A 20,697-nucleotide genomic window follows, 5' to 3' on the forward strand; every position below is an offset into this window, starting at 1 on the left:
CAAGCCCACTTTTGGTTAACCCTCTAAGGCAGGGGTAGGGAACTCCAGACCTCGAGAGCCAGTGTCCTGCAGGTTTTAGATGTGTCCTTGATCCAACACAACTGATTTAAATGGCTAAATTATCTCCGCAGCATGTCTTGAAGTTCTCCAGAGGCCTGGTAATGAACTAATAATTTGATTCAAGTGTTTTTACCCAGAGTGAGATGTAAAACCTGCAGGACACTGGCTCTCGAGGCCTGGAGTTCCCTACCTCTGCTCTAAGGTCTAACAGCACTGTACAATGAAAATGTGTAATCTTTGGGCTTTTGCAAAATGTTCTCCAAAGTCTTGAGGGTTTTTTTCTTCAAAACATATGGTTAATGGTTAAGGTCACTTAACGTCAGTGATAACTTTGATCTCATCTAGATGCTGTACCTGTCGATCTATGTTCCCACCCTCACTTATGGCCGCAAGGTGTGGATAGTGACCCTAAAGAATGAGGTTGCACACACAGGCAGAGTACAGGTGCTGCTCCTCCACATTGAAAGGAGGCAGTTGAGGCAGTCTGACCAGAATGCTTCCTGATGGGTCCTTGGTGAGGTGTTCGGGTCGTGACTGCTTCCTGTTGTTGCTCAGACCCCAAATCAGAAAGAGAAAATAAGTAAAATTGACAAATATTTATTTTAGACCGAAAATGACTAATAAAAGAATCTAAGGGTGGCTTCTTTCTTTAACAACTCATCTGTTTACCTCTTTGCCTCCATTCCTTCCTGCTGTGCACATGTCAAGTGTGTAATGTCTTACTCATTATTTGTTATCGTTGTCTGTCAGTATTTTGTTGTTTTGTCTTTGTTGGCTACTTTGTTTCCTTACCATGGATGTTGTCTGATGTCCCTTGTGCCCATCCTCCATGCCATCTGTGTCCTTCTGTCTTCTATTTATTCTTCCAGGAAGTGTTGAGACCTTGACCTGTCAAGCTCTCCCTATTTGGTCAATCCAGGTTGATTGTCACCACGTTTCTCTTACCGAGACCCATTCTCTTCAGCCTGTGTTTCTTTGAATCTGCCTGCTCCCTTCTCTGTCTGTGGGGACGTTGCGGGAAGATTCCTGAGACCAGTGTCTCCCCTGTGTAATCATTCTATCATGGGAGCATTCATTCATACACATACAACTGCAGAAACATACTCAGTTGGAGCCAGTAGTGTTCAGTGTTTCTCTGTTTGTCATTATCCTATCCATCTAAACATTTCTACCATGAGTTTTGTCAGGATCCATCAGTGGCTCTGGTGCCAGAACAAAACTGTTCAGAGACAAACTTAAACCATTTTTCTCCTTGACACTGGAAAAGACAGTTGGACAGGATCAAAAACCTTCTGGCTTCTTTTAAAGTAATATCTTTGTGACTTCATTCGTGAGAACAAACAGAAGAAGTCATCAGTCATATCGGTTGTCTCTGTGTCTGACACAATCAGTATGACCTGTGTCCTGTGGCGAGCTTAGATAATGTCACCATTTTTAAGCAGCTAACCAAAGCTGGCCATTATTAATGGTGCACATTGTAGCCAGACTTCCTGTCCAACAGATCAGCCTGATGTGTCTGAAGAGGTTTGAATTTGTTTCTGAGCAGCTCTTCAGTCATTTATCCTCCGGCCTTTAGCTTCCAGACCATGAAGGGACATGACATGGGCTCTCACAGTCATGAACCGTCAACGCTAAGCCGCTCCAGAGAGGACTCTGTTGAAACAGGATCTCCTGAGAGTAAAACGGCTTGACCTTTGACCTGTCTGATGGAAGCAGAAGTTGCTTTTTAATACTACTGGTTTAGGATCAGATTACTACTTCTCTTGAAATGGCATGTTACTCAAAACAACTTGGCAGATCAGTATATGATTTTTGAGTAAAATGTCTCTATATAGATATATTTTGTGAGTATGGGAACCTGGTCCAAGACCTGAGATTTAAGAGCAATCTTACCTCAAGGTAAAAGCTCCCCTCTGACACGGATCTGAGATCAGTTTTGCTACCCTGAATATCTATCCAACATATCAGAGTTAACTGTGTCCCTTTAACACTTTCTGGGTAGCAAGCAGACTCCAGATCAAGTAGTCTTTGGGGAAACTTTACCTTGGATACCCACAGCCATGTGCTTGCTGATGGCGCCCCCGTGTGGGTGCATGCTGCGAGTGCATCCTGTGTTTGTGTCCTGTGTCTGCCCCCCTGAGTGTGCCTGATGCAAGCCTGCAGGCCATGTCGTGTATCTCACACAGAACCGAACGCCATTAATGTTTCAGCGCATGGAGCCGCCCTCTGAGGGAGGCGGCACGGACGGCCAGGGAGGCCAGGGCCAGAACGGCCTCTCCAGCACGCAGCCAGACAACATCAATAGCATGTGAGTAGAAAACGGGGAAACCCATATGCACTGCAATGAGGCACTTCACACAGAAACGTCCAGTACAAATACATTATGCATACTATCGCATGCACACTATACATCAAGTAAAAAATCTGTTTGTTTTTTTTTTTATTTTCCCCCCTTTTTTTGTGCCAATTCCATTTAAAACTGATTGTGAGCTATAGTGAGCTGAAAGGAAAGGTTTGAAAGTAAAAACAAGCAAAGTGTGCTTTTCTTTTTTGACCAAACCTTTTACAGCTACATTTTTCGCTATAATATTTTAGAAGCCAAAATTTAGAATATAACGCATCATGTGACTTATAAACATCTGGAAGGTTATCAAAACTCTTATTTAGTTTGGTCTCCTTATTTAAACTTTGAAAGATATTGATTATAAAACATGCCACAGTTAGGGTGCTCCAAAGTTTGCTGGAATTTTGATAACTTTATTATTATTCTCTTATTAAAGACTTATTAAAGTCTTTGCAGAGAAAGATGGTGCCACTAGCTCGCACCAGCTCATCCACAGCACCTCAGCTGAATCTCATGCTTCTGTTTTTTTTAATCATATCGTCACATCAAACCAAATGATATACTGATGTTTTACTATGAATGAGAAGTTTGAGGTAAAGAAACCCTAATCCTTAAAACAAACCTCTGACAAATATACACTGTGATCTCTGTAACATAGTTATTTTTCAGTTAATTATGATGTTAGTTTTTCCTCAAGTGTAGATAAAAATGTAATTTTGTTTTCATTTTCATTTCCAAACCCTGGATTTTAATTTTAGTGTAAACATAAATCTTGAGGGTACAGAAAAAGTACTAGCGCTGTTTATCAAGACATGAGTATAAGCAACAATATAATAATTGTAGTATCTGTAATCATGTTACCATGCTAAGATTAAAATTAAGCTTGAAGTACAGCTGCCGTTTAGACGGACTCTATAAATCAGTAAACAGGTCAATAGTAGCCGACATATTGATCCCACCCAATTAATTCCTTAGTCTTCTGGAAATTCGGTGTTGTTACATTAAGGATTACTGAAAAATTACAGTATCCCTAGCATTCCAATAATATTCATATTTATGTGTGTGTGTGTGTGTGTGTGTGTGTGTGTGTGTGTGCCAGAGCTCCTGAGGGTGGCATGACTGAAAGCCAGTCATGGGTGACAGCCAAAGCCCAGGAAATGTTCCAGAAGACGGGTAACTGGAGCCCGGACAGACCCTACCCCGACGACCTCCACGACAACCGTCACAACCCCCAGGTATAATGACACCGAACACGCATGTTGTCACCGTGGTAACATCAGTCTAAACCCAACCAGTCCCTGCTTCCACTGGTTTCTACTGGTCTAGTAATATCTGTGGACATAATAGAGAAGGATACATGTAACTATAAGACTGCATCTAATTATTTGGAGGGAAGAAACTGCAATCCCTACTCAACAATCTACTTCTGCAGGGTTTTTCAGCTTGTGTAGCTACTCAGTGACCCTACTTGCTATGACGTTTTTATAAAACATCTAACATGTAAAACTTCCTGCTAAATAAATACAGTTCAAAAGATTTTAGAGGGTTTTCTCCACTTCAGTGTCCGCTGCTAATTCAAAGCTGAAACAATCTTATATTAAGCTGTAAAAATGTTCAGAGCTCTGCACTGTAAAGTGAAAAGCACAGCTTTCTAAAGAGAGTAGTTAAAGACAGGTAAGGTGAGTCACTAACTTAGAAGTAAAACCTCCTGGTTTCCTTTGCTCCTTGGCGAGCATTTTATTTTATTTATTTATCTTTTTGTAATTATATCTAAGCACACAAGTGGATGGATAGGCATCTAAGCCATGGAAGACACCTTTACAGAACTGGACTTTAAAAAAAAAACGTATTAGCGCTTAATCAGCTCCTTCACTCCTGCCGTTTCGATGTTGCTGCCGTTACTCCGCAGGAACAACAGCAGTCTTTTTCTTTTTCCAGACGTGCCCACTTTTCTTCTTTCGTTCTCTTTCTCCATCTTCCTCCTCCTAGTCCATGTCCCCCCTCCCTTATTCTCTCAGTCTAACCATCTTCCTCTCCCTTGAGTTTTCCTGTTTCCTCTCCAACCTCCTCTCGAGTCAGTGGCTTGAAGTTGACAGATGTGTTTTGTGACGTACACCTTTTCCTCCCCACTATTCCTTTACTTCCGCTTGTCTGTTGGGGTGCTCCTACTCCCCAGTGCCTCGTCTCTCTTCTGAATCCCATAACGGCTGCACAAAGACGTAATGTGAATTACAAGTTGTGTAAGTTTGCTGTTGAGCTCTTGAGAGGCTCCAGTTTTGAGAGGGTTGGCAGCTTGATACTAAAATAGTTTTCCAGTGGTTCCAAAGAAGTATTTCCTTGTTGGATTTTGGATCTAAATATATTATGGTTATGTGGTTTTATAGTTTATAAGCTGACCTAATCCATCCCCACACTAAATTTATGCAGCTTGTTGCATAAATTGTCCTATTATCATCTTGCAATTGAAAAAAAAAAGAAAACTAATATCATATGAATAATCCTATCCTTGTAACTCATTAACATCATGTCATGCCCCTCGCTCGATTCGTCAGTGAGTCTCCCCCTCAGCAGACAGTGGTCACGCCCCCTCTCATTGTGTTTTACAGACGGTAGAGATGAGGGAGATGGGGCGGGACGGGTACTCCGACACTGAGCCCTATCACCCAATGGATGGGCATGGGCGGACCCTCTCCATGCCCCGCCTCTCGGCAGACAACCAAGTGAGCACCTTCATCTCACCATCACTCACTGTCATCCTCACTCTCTCACATTATGCCTGACAGCTGAAGTGAATTGGAAAAAGCGTCTCTCTGCATCCTAAAACAAATAAAGAGGAACGAGTCTGACATCATCTAAAACCTTCTTGTTCGAATAATCATTTTTCATATTTCTTAAAGCATTTCAGGTAACTATGGGTCTCTGAATGAGACGTGCCACTTAGGATGCAATGTCAGGGCAGGAGACTGCTGTAAATTCACTTCCCTCTGTCTCGTTTCCCTTCCCTACTCTTTTTCCACCCGTCCTCCAACCAGCACTGCCTCCCTTTCACCCTTCACTCCTCCAGCAGCTGACCCATCACTGCTCATCTCCAAGCTCCATCTCTGAGCAGCACTGCAGAATGTAAAACTGGGTCTGAAAGCTGGATCAGTGTCCTAGATATGTATATTAATATACATCTAGAAGACCTGTGTGTAGAGAATATTTAACCCCTCCCCTGTCATGGCTCCCCGCTCCATTTCCATTGAATCCTTGGTGTGTCTGTCCCGTGTGAACTGTGGCCAGAGTCACTCTTCAGCTGCGAAATAAATAAAACTCAGTGTCTGCAACACTTAAAGGCAAACAAAGCACACGGTTTTTGACGTGAAAGTTACACAAAAAGTGGGTCATCAGTTCATTATATTGGGGCATGGCTGACAGGATGAAGAGCGTGATCTCAGCTACCCACACTGTCACTGAAATGAAGCTGTGGCGTGTATGATGATGGGTGCACGCACGTAAGGCGTGCCTGTTTTTTTTAACTGACAAAACTTTGGCAAAGAAAAGATTCAATACATCTGGAGATCAGGTTTGTGTATCCTCACTTAACTGTGGCACACAAATCCAATCAAACAGAGAGCTTTTCCAGCCCTCCACAATCAGAGGTGTGTTAGCTAAACCTGTCACGCCAAGGCAGGTGTTGCAATAGTTCAGTAAGGATCTAATTAAATAGCACAATAAATCTGCTTTTTACTTTAAAGAAGGATTATTGAAACTCCACTAATCAAACATTTCAGCACATGTCACATACAGCTCTTGTGGACCTACGTACTTACTTTGAAGCCTCTGGCTGCAGTTACACACACACCAACACAATCATGTCCACAGCATTTCACTGCATCACGTCATGTTGCTCTCACTTTGGTTCACTGTTGGTTCCTTCATAAGGCTTTTCTGTCCGAGCAGTTGGAGTAAACAGCAGGATTGTGTATATAATAAAAAATCAGCTTATACCTTTTTACTCATGTTTGTGTGGAAGCACTTATTAAATGTAACGTTACAATAAAGCTAACACTTATCACCTTACCCTCACATTGTTGTACAGTTATCCAATGTTAGGAAAACAGAGTCAGCAAACAAATGTTTAACAAGGTGATATGGACCATAGCTGTGATTTATTGTACTGTATTGTCTTAGATGCTTTTCATATTTAGTACCTGCGCACTAGTATGCACTCATTAAAGCAAACACTGCTTGACCCACGTCTGTTACCTATAGATTTGAACATTGCTAAGTCTTCAACTCTGGAAAATAGAGTTGAGGTTTAGTGTAGTTTAATATGACGCTGCTTTGAAATGAAAAATGTCTCTATAATCGTAAAGTATCCAGAAACTACGGAAAGCTAGCTCGTTCTGTAGAAAATATCCTGTGCGTGTATCTGTGAGTGTGTATCTGTGTTTAAGCGTGTGTGTTGTGTAAACAGTATACATGTGTGTCTGTACACTGTTACTTACTGTATTCTAACACTGCTCTGCCTTCCAGAGTGCTCGTGCTATTTCGGTAAGTGTGTGTGTGTAAGAGTGTGTGTGTGTGTGTGTAAGTGTGTGTGTGTGTGTGTGGGGATGTCCTCTGTCTCCTCTCGCTCGCCCGCAGATCTCTTGGCTCTGATGCGTGCTGCGCGCTGGACGTCCTGAAATTAACTGAACTCTCTCTTTCTCTCTTTCTCCTGTCTCTGCACCCCAACTCCTCCTTCATTACTTCCTTTATGTTATTTTATTGTATCTCATTTTTCATCCTCCTGTGTTTTTGTCCGACATCCTCATCTGTCCTCTTCAAAAAACAAATCCTCTCTTTCTCTCCTCCGCAAATCACTGTCTTATCCTTTTATCGATTTCTCTCTCTCCATCCTTTTTTCTCCTCGGGTCCTGGCGGCTATGCTACGTCGGGCCTGTGCTCTGTGTGCGTGTGTGTGTACATGCGTGTGCGTGCTACACTGCTCTGCTCTACGTTATCATCTCTGTGTTTGCCTGCTCTGCAGCGGAGGAGACACAGGCCTCGCGGAAATAACCTCAGTGTATGTACCTCTTGCTCTATCTCCATCTGCCCTCTCCCCCGCTTGTTTCCTCTGTCTCTCTCTGCTGGTCTGTCTTTCCAAACTGGATCTGCAGCAGATTGTAGTTTTGCTGGTCATTCCGCCCCACGTCAGGTGCCACATGGGTGGAGCTGAACAGCAGTGAAACAGTTCGACTCGCCATTCGGTGTCAAAGAAACTGCCCCTGCCCTGGTATTCAGGGCATTTTGCGTTTCCACATCCTTTTCATTTCAGCAAAATTTTCAGCACTCTGTATGGCCGACATTTGTTCTTCAACAGCCATTCAGCGTGTTCACGGGCCATGATCGAGTTTTCAATCAAACACTGAGGTGGGACCAAGTGGGTCAGTCGGTTGAATAGAAATTCAAAACCTCTTTGCTTCTGCTCATTCACCAAATATTCCAGTGTTTCCAGAGTGGCCAATTGCACACTCAAGTGTTCTGAGAAAAGGATATTCATCTCTTGGAAAGAAACTCAGCGATTTTCCCAATTTTCGGATAAATCAAACGTCTATCTAGTTTTCAAAAGCCACCATTTTCAGTGCTGTGCAACACTTTTGTGTTCATGTCTGTAGACACAATATGAAAGTCAGTATCAAGCAGGAATTTTATGCCTTTTTAAAAGAAATCTCTGTGTTGTCTACATATAGTTTTTTTGCAGTAATGGGTTGTGTCCTCCTTCATTGATGCACCTTTAGAAAAAGTCAACCTCTGTATTACATTAATGCAGTGAACCCCACCCATCTGGCACTCGAGCCTCTTTGATTCAGCTTTGACCTAATTGTCACTGTTCAGATCTACTTTGATCAGGCCTTCCTCCTCTGTCTTCCTCTTCTGTCGGCTTTTCTTTGAGCTATCTGAGTCTCTCTTTTTCTTCTTCCTTTTTCTTTCTCGAGTTTGCTCATGTTGAGCTCGCTCTGCGCTCCATTGTTCTCACTCCCTGTGAGAGTTTCACAGGGGTCCGGCTCGTACGCAGCGTCTGTGTGTGCTCGTCTGTGTGTGTCTATTACCTGTGCATTTGAATCCTTTGCATCACTGCAGACCGGGTCAACAGTGTATGATGAAAAGCATGGACTGCCCTGATATGTGACTGTTGGCCAGTACCGGGGATAGGCAGGGTGCCGGCATGTCATTACTCATGCATGACGTGTCAAAGTCTCACTGTGGATGCGAGAGAAAGTGGTATGCCAATGAGGCAAGACGTTGCTTTAGTCAAAGCCTGATGTTCAGTAGCATAAAAGGTGGCATGAAAGGCAGAGTGTGATGCTCATGATGTAGCTGCGTTGTGTTCAGCACCTTACTTTAAGTTGCTTTCAATACATAATTAACAGTATAACTAGGGATGAAACATAAAAATGAAAAAAACCTGCCTGATGAGGCATTAATGGACTAGTTTACTGAGAGCTTGGATGTCTACAAGAATGTGAGTTAACTGCTCTCAAAAGGTATACAATAAGACCACAAAAGAGACTGATAAACTAACTAAAGACACTGAAACTGAAACACAAAAACATCCTCTGAAACTGAACTTAAACTCAGTTAAAAACCAAAACTTAAAACGAAATAAAAAACTTACTAGTACGAGGGAAGAGTTGTCGAATCGGGCAAGTCGGGTCGGTACTGACTGAATATTGTTATTCTAGCCAAAGACACACCGCAGTGCTGATTGTTCTCAGTCAGAATTTTCAGAACATTCAGCTGAAACTCTGACAGTCTGACTCTTGGGACAGCTTCTTGGGGAACAACCTTTTAAATAAAAAAAAAAAAAGACAGATGTACTCCTGATCATGCTCCTCACCTAATGCACTGTCTTCAGATTTGGACACAGATGGAGTCTTCCACTCAAAAGTTCTGTTTGGTCTCTGGATTATAGCCAGAAATCTAGCTCTCATGAAGGGTGGAGCTCCTCTACGTCGAGGGTGGGTCAGTCTGACACAGAATTTGATCCTCTCTCTGAAACTTGAAGATCCATGTTGAAAACACTGAAAGTGGCAGCAGGTAAAGTTTCTACGATTTATGGCTGTAACAATGCAACTTTTTGATATTAGCTTTGGCCTTTGTAGTGTCCAAATAATGGGGGAAAAAGTATATCTAATGGTTTTTAATGATATTTATTTATTCTTCAATAAACCATCACTTTACAAAATGCTGTTTTGTCAAACTCATCAACTTAAAATGGAGAAATGAGGCTTTTTGTCAAAATAAACTATTCGAAGTCCAACACAAGTTTTTCTGTGCACCTGTGTGTGTGTGTGTGTGTGTGTGTGTGTGTGTGTGTGTGTGTGTGTGTGTGTGTGTGTGTGTGTGTGTGTGTAGGTGGATTAAGGGTGTACACATTTCTATACTGCCAGCCACTCAGAGAACATGCATGGCTTGTGTTAGGCTGCTCCAAGTGTACAAACTGCTGTCTGTAAGTCGTGACGTTCGTCTCAGGGCAGAGAATCCTCCTGTGTTTGTCTTTGTCTGGCCTGCTGCTTGCAGACTGACCTGCTTTATCATCGAGTTAATGTGAGGCTTTGTGGGGGTTCACAGTGTGGGCAGGGTCTTTTTCCCCGGCAGAGAAGCCTGACAGTGAACCCAGCAGGAAAATCATGTAGAACTGGTCCCAGTATATATGTTGTAGGTCACATTTTAGCTGTGAGTAGATGAGATGAGCAGATGAGCCTTCAGAGTGAGCAGAAAGTTAATGTAGACTTTATTTTTTTTTCTTTTTAAGTAAAGCTTTACCACGTCACCCATTCACTGATTATATTAAACCTGATTTTGATATTTTCTTCATTATTTTGTTTATTCAAACAGCCAGAGGACAGTAAAACATTTTGTCTTAATGGGTTTTTTTATAGGATTTTCCTGTTGAGTTCTTGTAGAGCTTTTGCTCTGACTCAGAGCGCCTAGAATGATGGATTGTCTTATCCACATAGTGTCCATATTTGATTTATATTCGATCATACTTAGAGAGTATGCATGTACTGAGAAACAAGATCAGTCTTTGAACAAGATGTAACCCTTGGTGCTTTATTGTCAGATTGACGTAATGTTTTCCTCCCACACCATCTTTGTATCATTCTCATTAATGATGAGGACTAAGACTCTCTTACCATGTGTTTCATACCTCTGGCATGACATTTTTGTCATCCAGTTAATTATAATAAAGCAAAAGTTACATAAAATCTGTTCTTTTTCCATTCATAGCTATAAATATATACACATTTTTTAAGAAATGCCAAGTAATGTGGAATTTTCAGCTTTGCAATTTGTGTTTTTAATTATAAATCAAACCATAAAAAGACTGTCTGGTATCTCAACCCGAGTGTGATGTAAATGAAATATGGCTGCCGTGGGGAAAAGCGCAATATAGCTCCTCTGTGCATGTGAGGCATGGTTTCTAAAGCTCAACCTCATGCTTGTTCTCTGTCGCGCTACCCTTTTCTCCTCTCCCTGTGAGTTCCCTGTTTATATCTGTGTGTTTCATATCACCATATTTTGGTGAAGAGGCATGGTGTCACATGTTGTTTCATACTTAGACTTAATACTAAGGGATTCCAGGTCCTTTCCTTCAAGTTACATGAATGCTAAATCCGTTAGCTGGGGTCAGATTAGGCTATTCAGAAATCATATTTAGATCTGTATAGGTCACCACACACTACAGCACACAAGCCAAATATTCATATTATCAAATCAAACTGCACCTTCTGAAATCCTGAATTGCTGTCCTGTTCTGAACCACCACACATCTAAATCAAGAGTTGGCATTTGATCATACAGCACTTATACGCCCAATACTGTAATGTTATATACTCAGCAAAAGTCACTGAAGTGACTGGTGTCCTTCTCAGACATGAGGGCGGACTCCACTCCAGCAGTCCAAGGCCTTAAATCTCACTTCTTTTTATCTTTCTCTCCCCTACCTTATGATTTCTCTATCTGCCTCTATCTCCCTCTTCTGTATTTTCTTCTACTCTGTCTCCTTTGTCCTCGCAGACCATTACTGACACAAGTCCGATGCGTCGCTCCACGTCCAGCCTAGTTCACGGGCGCACAGGCCGGGGCGTGAGGCTGGACGACTACTCGCTGGAGAGGGTGGTGTCTGAGGAGGGGAGACATGGAGGACGCAGGCACAGGGACAGAAGCCACCGCACCTCACAGCGCTCCCTGACCAGATACACCGACGCAGATACGGGTGAGTAACTCAGAATGGTTGTCTCCTTTGAAATCAGACCAACATGTGCACCAGTGTTCAGTTCACCAAAGAAAGATGAGCCATAAATCTCAGTGTGAGAGCAGTGTGTCGTCTGCGTACAGATGGTGTGGCTAAGCTGACTGGTGTTTTGATTGCTGTGGTCAGACTGTCATGTTTAACACCATGAGAAGATCCTTAAAACTGTAACTTAAAATTAGTGTTAAAATTAAATAATGTAAATTGGATGTACAGTCACGGACAATCACAAATTTAGGGCAAGTTTATTGTGGTTGTTCATGAGCATTTAACTTATTTGCTGATTTAACTTTGCTTTTATATAGAGTCCGGAAAAAAAACTGGGGCTTGGAAATAAGTAGACAAAATAATAAGACTTCACTTCATTCAAGCACAGGTTGTGCTTTGGAAGAAAGGAGTTTTCTCATGTCACCAAGTCTCTTTACACGAATAACACAAGGAGAAACTTAAGTCTTGCTAACAGGCTACGATTTGTATTAGTATGTGGCATTTTAATATGATATGCTAAACTATACTACATCATAGATGGTATGGCTGAAAAATAACACTAAGAAAATTCAACCTCACACGCTAAACTTTAGCATGTTAGCCATGTTAGCATAAGAAACGTGTGTTTGACCAGTAGACTGAATAAAAAAAATACCCATTGGTTTGTGATTTGTGACACTATGAGAAATCAATTATTATTGATTGTCACTAAAGTAACAATATTTGTTAGTAACATTAGCTTGGTTAGCAAGATATAAACCTATACAAGTATTCAGAGACTAGGTGCTTATTAATGTTGAAATACAAATAATGTATTAGAATATCTACTCAAAAAAAAATGTAACACAGACTTCTTGTAATATATATGCTAGTACACATAACCACAATTGCAAAATAAGTGAATTAAAAATGCTACAAAAGACACATAAACAGTCAAAGTCCAGTTCAGCTGTAAACATGCTTTTCCTTCTCTAAAGTTAAGGACTGGAAGGTCACAGGAATTGATTAGCTTTTCCATTTAGCTTCAAAATGGATATTTGTAAAATGAAACATTAGCCTCAAGTTGGATGTTGTTTTCATTTAACTTATTAAGTTTAAGGACCAAAACGTGCAAAAATTTATTGCAACCGTGTGCAATGAACTTGTAATCTGCTGCCTTTGACTTCAACAAGGGTGACCAGGTCTGCAACTACCTGCCATCTTCAAACTAACATTTTTGCATCAGAAAGCTGTTGCCTTCTATATACACAGAAATTCACGTTAACTGCTTACATTCAGAGCCAAACTAGAGCCTCATAGATTTGAAACAGAAATTGAGAAATTTCTCTACAAATAGTGACCTAGTTGCTAGGTCCGTTGTTGGGCAATGGTTTAATTGCAAATTGAGTCAGCAACCTTGCTTTTATATAGGAATAGAACTGGAATACAACCAGCTGACAACCAGCTGAGTCTCCTATTGCAAAGGTCATGTGACAGATGAGTTTCGCTCATGATTGCGATACGTTAGCACTGCATTTATGCATTAGATTGTAATGGTTTACAAACCTTCACCAATCAGTGGTTGTAGTTAGTCCTAGAAGGACCATAATTGTTAGGAGACAGGTTGTCTCCCACCATGCAACCTATATAATCACCTTGTGATCGAAAGTTGTTGCAGAGCGATTCAGAGTAAAGTCCAATGAACCTCTGGGTGACCAGATGGTGACTGCAACTACTTGCAATTGATTTCCGACAAAACAGTACCTTGATAGTACCTTTTAAGATTGCAACATATGGACATTTAGAAACTTCTACATATAGTACTGCGTGCTTTGTTGTTTGCAGCTAGGTCAAGAGTAATTCAGCAGCAGTTGCTCCATTTACCTAAGTAAACATACATTTACAGATCATCGTATTCACAAATATTAATGCAATTCAAATCTTGGCACAAAGAAGTCCTTGAAAAGAACATTTCACTAGCAGACAGCACACTTCATCATTAATTGTGAGTCCAAATTGCATGCTTCAGCTGTAAAACTAATCCCACAACGCTGACAGAGTTAACCTCTAAAACCCTTTTATAATTGAAGAGCTCTCTAATCTGATGAAGAATCCTCTGCTCTGCCACATCGACTCTGGAGTGGAGATGTTCTGCATTTGACTGCACAACTGGAGTGGATTTTCCTCTTGCATGTTTTTTTCAGTTTTAAGAATTTTAGCTTTACAATAAACATGAAAAGTTTATCGTGTTAATCAAGTGAATAAAGGCTTCTCGAGAATTAAGAATATCTTTGAGTAGAATTTTCGTTAATATGTTCTCAAGGATAATAAAATTATTGGTTTATTGGTTTAAATGTAAACTGAGACGTCTCTTTGCCAGGCCTGGGCACAGACCTCAGCACCACTACACAGTCAGGTGATCTGCCACCTAAGGAGCGCGAGCGGGACCGTGGCCGGACCAAGGACCGTCGTCACCACCATCACCATCACCATCATCACGGATCTATGGACAAGGAGCGGTACGGCCACGACCGCCACGACTACTCCCACAGGCATCCCCACGACCGTCACTGGTCCCGGTCGCCCAGCGAGGGGCCTGACGGGCGAGGTCACAGACAGGTGGGCTCCAAAAGCACAGATTATTGTCAAGGTTCAGCTGTTCAATTTCCTTATAGAATGTTCACAGACACATGACTTGATCTGTTGATTTTTATTTTGGTGGCATTAATAGGACATCAGAAATGGCCTAATACATGAGAGTACACAAAGTCTCAAGCACGAGTCTAAACATGCAATTATAGTATGGTATGACCTGTTTTTATCTTAGATCTATATTTTTATGTACTGGAATCTTCTTATTATGACTTGAGGACAGTAGTTAATCATTTCACATATATTGTGACCCTTAATCTCCAGTAAGAGTTCACAAAAGGTTATTTCCACACTTCTATTTATGGATATCAATCTCTCTTTTTTCTGTTATGCTTCTTTTTTTCTTTGTCACCGTTTCCCTGTCCATTTTTCTTCAATGTGACATGTGGCTTCTTGATGTCAATTGTTTGCTTCATCACTATGTTTTTGAATGATTTTTAATGGTGTCTATCTATCCATCTATCTCTCTTTCTTTCTGTCTATCTATCTCACCTCCATTCTACTCTGTTCTGGTCTCTGTTGTTATTGTTGTGGTGCGTTTTGATTTTCCTTGTTTACATTTTGCTGTAGGGCAGTAGTTCGGTGAGCGGCAGCCCGGTTCCCTCTACCTCGGGGACCAGCACTCCAAGGAGAGGCCGCCGCCAGTTGCCTCAGACCCCTGCAGTCCCACGCCCACATGTCACCTACTCCCCCGCAGTCCGCAAGCCCAGCTATGGCCCCCCAGGGCCAGGCCACCTGCGTTCACCCTCTCCACGACACTTCTCCCCTCCAGACCATGACAGAGGCTACCACCACCGACCCCCGTCACGCCACGCCTCTCCCCACCACGGGGGCTCTTCATCCCGGCATGGTTCGCCACGCTCCCCTAGGCACCAGTCCCCACGCTCGCCCCTCCACGGCTCACCCAGGTCGCCTCACCGAAGCCGCTGGAGCGGGCCTCCACCCGGGGACAGCCTGGAGGGTGACGGGCCCTTCTACGAGAGAGATTATGAGTATGAGCGTCACCACGAGCCTCCCGCCTACGAGCAGAGCCTCTCCCACGGCAACCCTCATCCACATGGAGGAAATCCTCACCCACACCCACGTTCACCTAGGACTGCCCGCCACGGGCCTCCTCCACCCCCTCACCCGCATCCACGTAGGGTACCAAATGGTTACCGCTCATCCTCACCTTCCCCACACCGACGGGGACCACCAGGGGTGCCGCCCCACCCACACCACCGGCCTGCCCATGCCAGAGGGCCCCGCAAGGGCCTGCATGAACCTTACAGTGAGACGGATGAGGATGACTGGTGCTAGCAACCATAAAGAGCTTGGGATATGGCAGGAGAGGAGAAGAAGAACAGCAGTCTCCAGTGCTCTGGCCTTGGATATGTAGACTAAAAGAAAAAACAAAAAAAACAAAAAACAAAACAGAGTGGTGGGAGGGGTTGGATACCCTCAAAACCCTCTACCTTCAGCTCTCAGACTATGAACGAGTGGAAGGGGTGGAAGGGGGGGGGCAGCAGAAAAGCCTTTTACACATTTTGTGTAAGACTCAAATGAGTGACAGAGCAGCATATGGGTAAAAAAGAAAAAGAGACCGCCAAGGCCTGGACACAGTTTACCTCTGCCTCTTTCAATCTCAGAACTACACTTCCCAGAATCAGCCTTGATCATCAAGACCTGGCTGCAGGAGGAAAAGAGAGGTGTGGGAGTGCACGCAAGGGAGGAGCACGAGGTTATTAAAGTGCAATGTTACAAGGCCTAAAAGCACTTCTCTCAGACTGATGCCTGATTGCTTAGATTTGCTAGACGTGTGCTATTTGTCACTGGCCAGACTGCTACTGTAAAAGCCTGAAAATGAGCTGGAACACAGAGTCCGCTGCATAGACTCTGCTCCTAGACAGATACATCAATTAATAAAAAGCCAGGACCCCCCAACCCTTACATGCCAAGCTATGCCTCCAGAAAATCAAACTTGAACAATGAAGAACACAGTGAAACTTTACATGACAAACACTGAAAAGAAAAAAAAGGGAGAACAACCACTTTATCTAGAACCTTTTTCCTATCCAACTGACAGAACCAGGAAGCTCCGCCTATACTGCAAAAACCAGCCAATCACAGCGCTGGCTGATATTTGATGAGTTTTATCATCTCTGTTTACTGTTAAGGACTCGCATAGTGCTGATGGAACTGATGTGACATCACTTCCTGTCCAGCAGATGGTGGTGATAGGAGTAGTAGTAGTAGTAATATTGGTGTCAGGGGGGAGAGCCACAGTGTGGGCTCACTTCCTGTTCACTTGCACTTGTGGGCTGGGCTCAGGTAACTAGAGAAAGGGAGTCGGACACTTTGTCAAGCCCCTTCCCTCTCTGTTACTCAACAGAGGATGACCCGACAGGAAATGACATCACACAGTTGAATAGGGCGGAGGAGAGGAAAGGAGGGATGGGAAAAAAAGACTAATTTCTTCAGTATTTCTTCTGTCGTTTACTTCTTGTTCTTCTTAGGACATTGGAGCTTGGTTCTTCTGTTGCATTCGCTCAGCCTCCTTTGATCTTTTTCAGAGCTCAAAATCTGATGGAAACCTGCATGACTGATTAAATACATACTAGAGAGGAAATCTAACTGGTGTGGGTGGGACCTGGGGGGCTTTGTAGGAAACTTTGCATTTAGGTTTACAAAAGAAGCTCCCTTCTTTCCAGCTCTTTCTTTCTCTCTCAGATCTCAGCAGAAATGTTTTTTTGTGGTTTCTCTGTACCTGAAGCAGGTTTTGACAGTTGGGTATTTTATTTGTCTCGGTTTCTGCCCAAAGCTCTGTTAGCGCAACCTGTTAGAAGACAAGGAGCACCTTAAAGTTTCCGTCTGCACTTGAGAAACAAGAGGGAGAAAGGGCATGGAGAAGCGAACCTCTAACACACTTTATTTATTATTGTTAATGATGACACTTTTATGAATAATGATATCAATGTCAATGCAAAACGATGGTGACAATGATGATGATAATGGTGATGATTGGTTGAATTGTTGCTGTAGATTTGTTGTCATGTTATTTGGAGTTATGCTGTGTATGCTATGTTCATCCTGTTTACATCCATTATGTTATTATTCCCCCGTTCAATGATGTTTATCGGGTTTCTGATGCCTTGCTGCAATGTTTCAAGGCAACTGCAGCTTGGGAACACTTCCTGAGCAGCATTGCGTGCTATAATGCAACTCTTTTAAAGACACACTTTTTTCTCTCTGGAATGGTGGATTTGGAGGTCAGACGGACTCTCAGTTATCTGACCTGCAGTGGTTCACAAGGGGTCAGAACTCTGTCAAGCCAACCCAAAGATCAGTAATTTAGGTTCAGAGTTAGAGGCAGGACAATTTATTGAGAGCCGTGAAAACGTTGTCTTCTCTTCACGCTCAAGAGGTGCTCAGAAAGGTCATTTTACCGAGTTTAAAGTTCTACTGAGATTGAATTCTCCCACTTGCTGCCAAAAAAAAAAAGCTTTTCAATCTGTTGGGCTCTGTAGTTTTGTAGTGAGATCAGCACAGTATTAGTGGTACAGTGTTGGTGTCGGTCAGTATTTTTGCCACCAAGGGGCAGTGATAAACATGTTATGTTATTGGCCCTACCTTCCCCGTCTACAGGACAGTCTCTGAGCCACATCCTAGTTTCAAGATCAGGAGTGAAAGCTGATCTTTACCTTATATCTTTGCAAGATATATATGTTAAGTCCTAGCGTTTTGCAGGAAACATGGATGCAGCCCGAGAGACAATATCTGTCCATTTGTCAGTCCGCCCTTCCGCTTGCTTGTCTGCGCCAATGCTGACCCTCCACCCAACCCTACAACCCCTTCTCTCAGGTCTGGCTAACCAGAGTCAACTAGTCACCCCAGTTCAGTCACATAAGGTTGTAGCAAAGGTGAAACCATTCCCTGCCAAAGCCAAACTCAGTATCCACCGACCTTCTTTTCCCTGATTTATCCTTCTTTTGCTGTCCATTTGCTTTGACGTCTGTTCTTTCAGCTTGGTAGAGAGTGATGCTGAAGGTTCAGGACAGAAACACTTAGGACTAATAATATTTCATCCTTATTGTTATGAGGGATAACACTTATTGAATATTCAATAACTCTAGGACAAAATGATAAAGTATAGATAAATATAGTTGATTACCTACAGATAAACCTAGATATGATATCGTAGATGTAGTTATAGACAACAGAGTATAATTAGAGTTTCAGATAAATATTTATTTTGCATACCGATCATGCTCACGAAGAAGTCAAGGAATCGAGTTACTCTTAAAACCTCGCGCTGTTTGCAAAAGCCAGTAAACAAACCCCAGTCCACGTGTTGACTCTATGCAGACCTCATAGGCATCCTCATCATATTACTTCAAAAAGGTGAACCTACGACGCAGTGGTACTGTAAAACAGGCCGAGGAAACGGGAACATGCAGATCTGAGAAAATGTGAACACTGGCACCGATGTTTTTTTCCCCAGACGTCACATGACATCACACCCCCACAGTTCATGTACCTCTGTAGCTGTCTTTTTCCCTCCCTCCTCCTGATGACGAATCCCTTTTTTCCCTCCACAAATTTCTATTCTCTCCAAAAGATGCGTTGCCTCCAGGCCTAGTAGTTGAGCGTTGCGTTGGAAAGATGTGGATTGGGGGGGTAGTTGTTTTTTGTTAACTGTTCATTTGCTTGGTGGGCATGAAGGGGCGCATAACACGAAACCCCCTTTCTGTCCTCACCTACAATCAAGAGGTTACGGCAGGTGGGGAATGTTCCCCCAAAGCCCCCTACAGAGCCACAGTGCCTTCTGTATCCGAGTCAAATTTGTCATGCCCCATTTTGTCCATCACTCACCCCCCTCAACCCTTAATCCACTGTAGTACATGAGATCATCCACACTACGCCTTAAAAGTTGAGTCCCACTGGCGCCCATGCTAGCATAGAAATGGGAAGTGTGGTGACTTTAAAACTGGGCCACAGTGAGGAAACAGTCAAAAGGCTAGACTCGAAGCAGGAAAGCCACATCACATCCAGAATGGGACGGACGAGTTTAAAACTCCCATTCAGACATACAGATTTTTGTAAAAGTTGCCAAAATCCTAAGAGATCCACACAGTTGGAATCAAAGCCTTGAGGTTTTGGCCTCTACAGACTAAAATGACCATCATTTCAGGATCCTGCTAACTGGCTAGCCCTCTTGGCTATGGTGTGGCACCATCTCGTGTCCATCCCGGAGATGTCCTGGGTCCAGTTTCAGGCGGTGTAGTGAGAGTTTTACAGAGGTGCACGGCAGTTTGCTTACTTCTCAGGTCCCTCTAGAGTTAGGTAGCTAGATAGACAACATAACACAGAGTCAGCTACACAATAACACGCAGCCGTCAGATTGAGTTATTGTATGGTTTTACCTGGTGTGGTGTCAGAGGTTGGAACGGTAACCCCACCTTTCTGCTTTCACTAGCACATTATACACCGACTCCTCTCCGTCAACAGCCTGCCGACGCACCGACACGCCACACTGTTGACAGCCAGGCAGGAAAAGCCACCTCCATTTTGGCTCCATGACACCACTCGCTTGTCCAGAATTGTAACAGCAGATCCAAAATGGCCGACACACAACACTGCCCTTTTGTGAAAGCATGTTGTGTGTGAGCATTTCCAAAAACAAACACCATTCTCTTTGAAGATAAAAAAGATCAGTGAGCATTTGATCTTTATTAGTTTTTGTTGGTGTTTCTCTTTGTTTTGCACGGGATTGGGGAGGGAGGGGAGGGTCTGCAAGGTTTTTTGCTCAGTCATCACTTCTCTCCACATCTCCTTCGCATCTTCACCTCTGGCTTCTGTCACCTTTCTAAACATGTGACTAATCATTTCTGGATTTTCTTCTTCCTTCTGGGATAAAGGAAAACCGAACAGATGCACCAACCCATCTGCTCAGTCGGCTGTGAAATTGTGTCAGCGGGTCAGTCGTGAGGCAACGTTTCGAAAAAACACAGAAATAAGGGCTCTCTTTAAAAAAAAAAGAAGAAGAAGAAACACTACACCGTGGGTTTTAATGTACAGTAGTGCTGCCAAAAGTTGTGCTTATGTAGCTGAAGCCACTCTGTGGTCTCCCCTTTGTACAGCACTAAATGTGTGCATGCGTGTGTGTGTGTGTGTGTAAGGGGGGGTCAAGAGCAAGGCAGGGGAGGGACGGGTGGGAGGGGCAGAAGGCAATTTCTTAGAGGTTTTGTTGACTCCAGGGGATGGAGGGGGGAGTTTTGGGGAGGGGAGGGCAGGGAGCAGCAGCAGCAGAGGTCATAGAGATGTTATTACACAATTTCACAATGGCACTGGACCACTTTTCAGGCTCATCCTCATCCTCAGAAGCCATGTTTTCCACCATCAACCCATCCAC

At 43.1% G+C, this 20,697-nt stretch overlaps 1 protein-coding gene across 1 annotated transcript in view; it reads left to right on the top strand.

Annotated features, from left to right (window-relative positions):
- Positions 1-20,462, top strand: part of cacna1ab (calcium channel, voltage-dependent, P/Q type, alpha 1A subunit, b) — a 180,094-nt gene extending 159,632 nt beyond the window's left edge. Inside the window, exons 41-45 of the mRNA XM_039613577.1 lie at positions 2,247-2,368; positions 3,504-3,639; positions 11,453-11,651; positions 14,035-14,273; positions 14,877-20,462. Coding sequence (XP_039469511.1) covers positions 2,247-2,368; positions 3,504-3,639; positions 11,453-11,651; positions 14,035-14,273; positions 14,877-15,605 — 1,425 coding nt within the window. The 3' untranslated portion in view covers positions 15,606-20,462. The remainder of the gene's footprint in view (positions 1-2,246; positions 2,369-3,503; positions 3,640-11,452; positions 11,652-14,034; positions 14,274-14,876) is intronic.
- Positions 20,463-20,697: the final 235 nt, after the last annotated feature.

This window comes from Oreochromis aureus, linkage group 6, assembly GCF_013358895.1.
Source record: "Oreochromis aureus strain Israel breed Guangdong linkage group 6, ZZ_aureus, whole genome shotgun sequence".
NCBI classification, from domain to species: domain Eukaryota; kingdom Metazoa; phylum Chordata; class Actinopteri; order Cichliformes; family Cichlidae; genus Oreochromis; species Oreochromis aureus.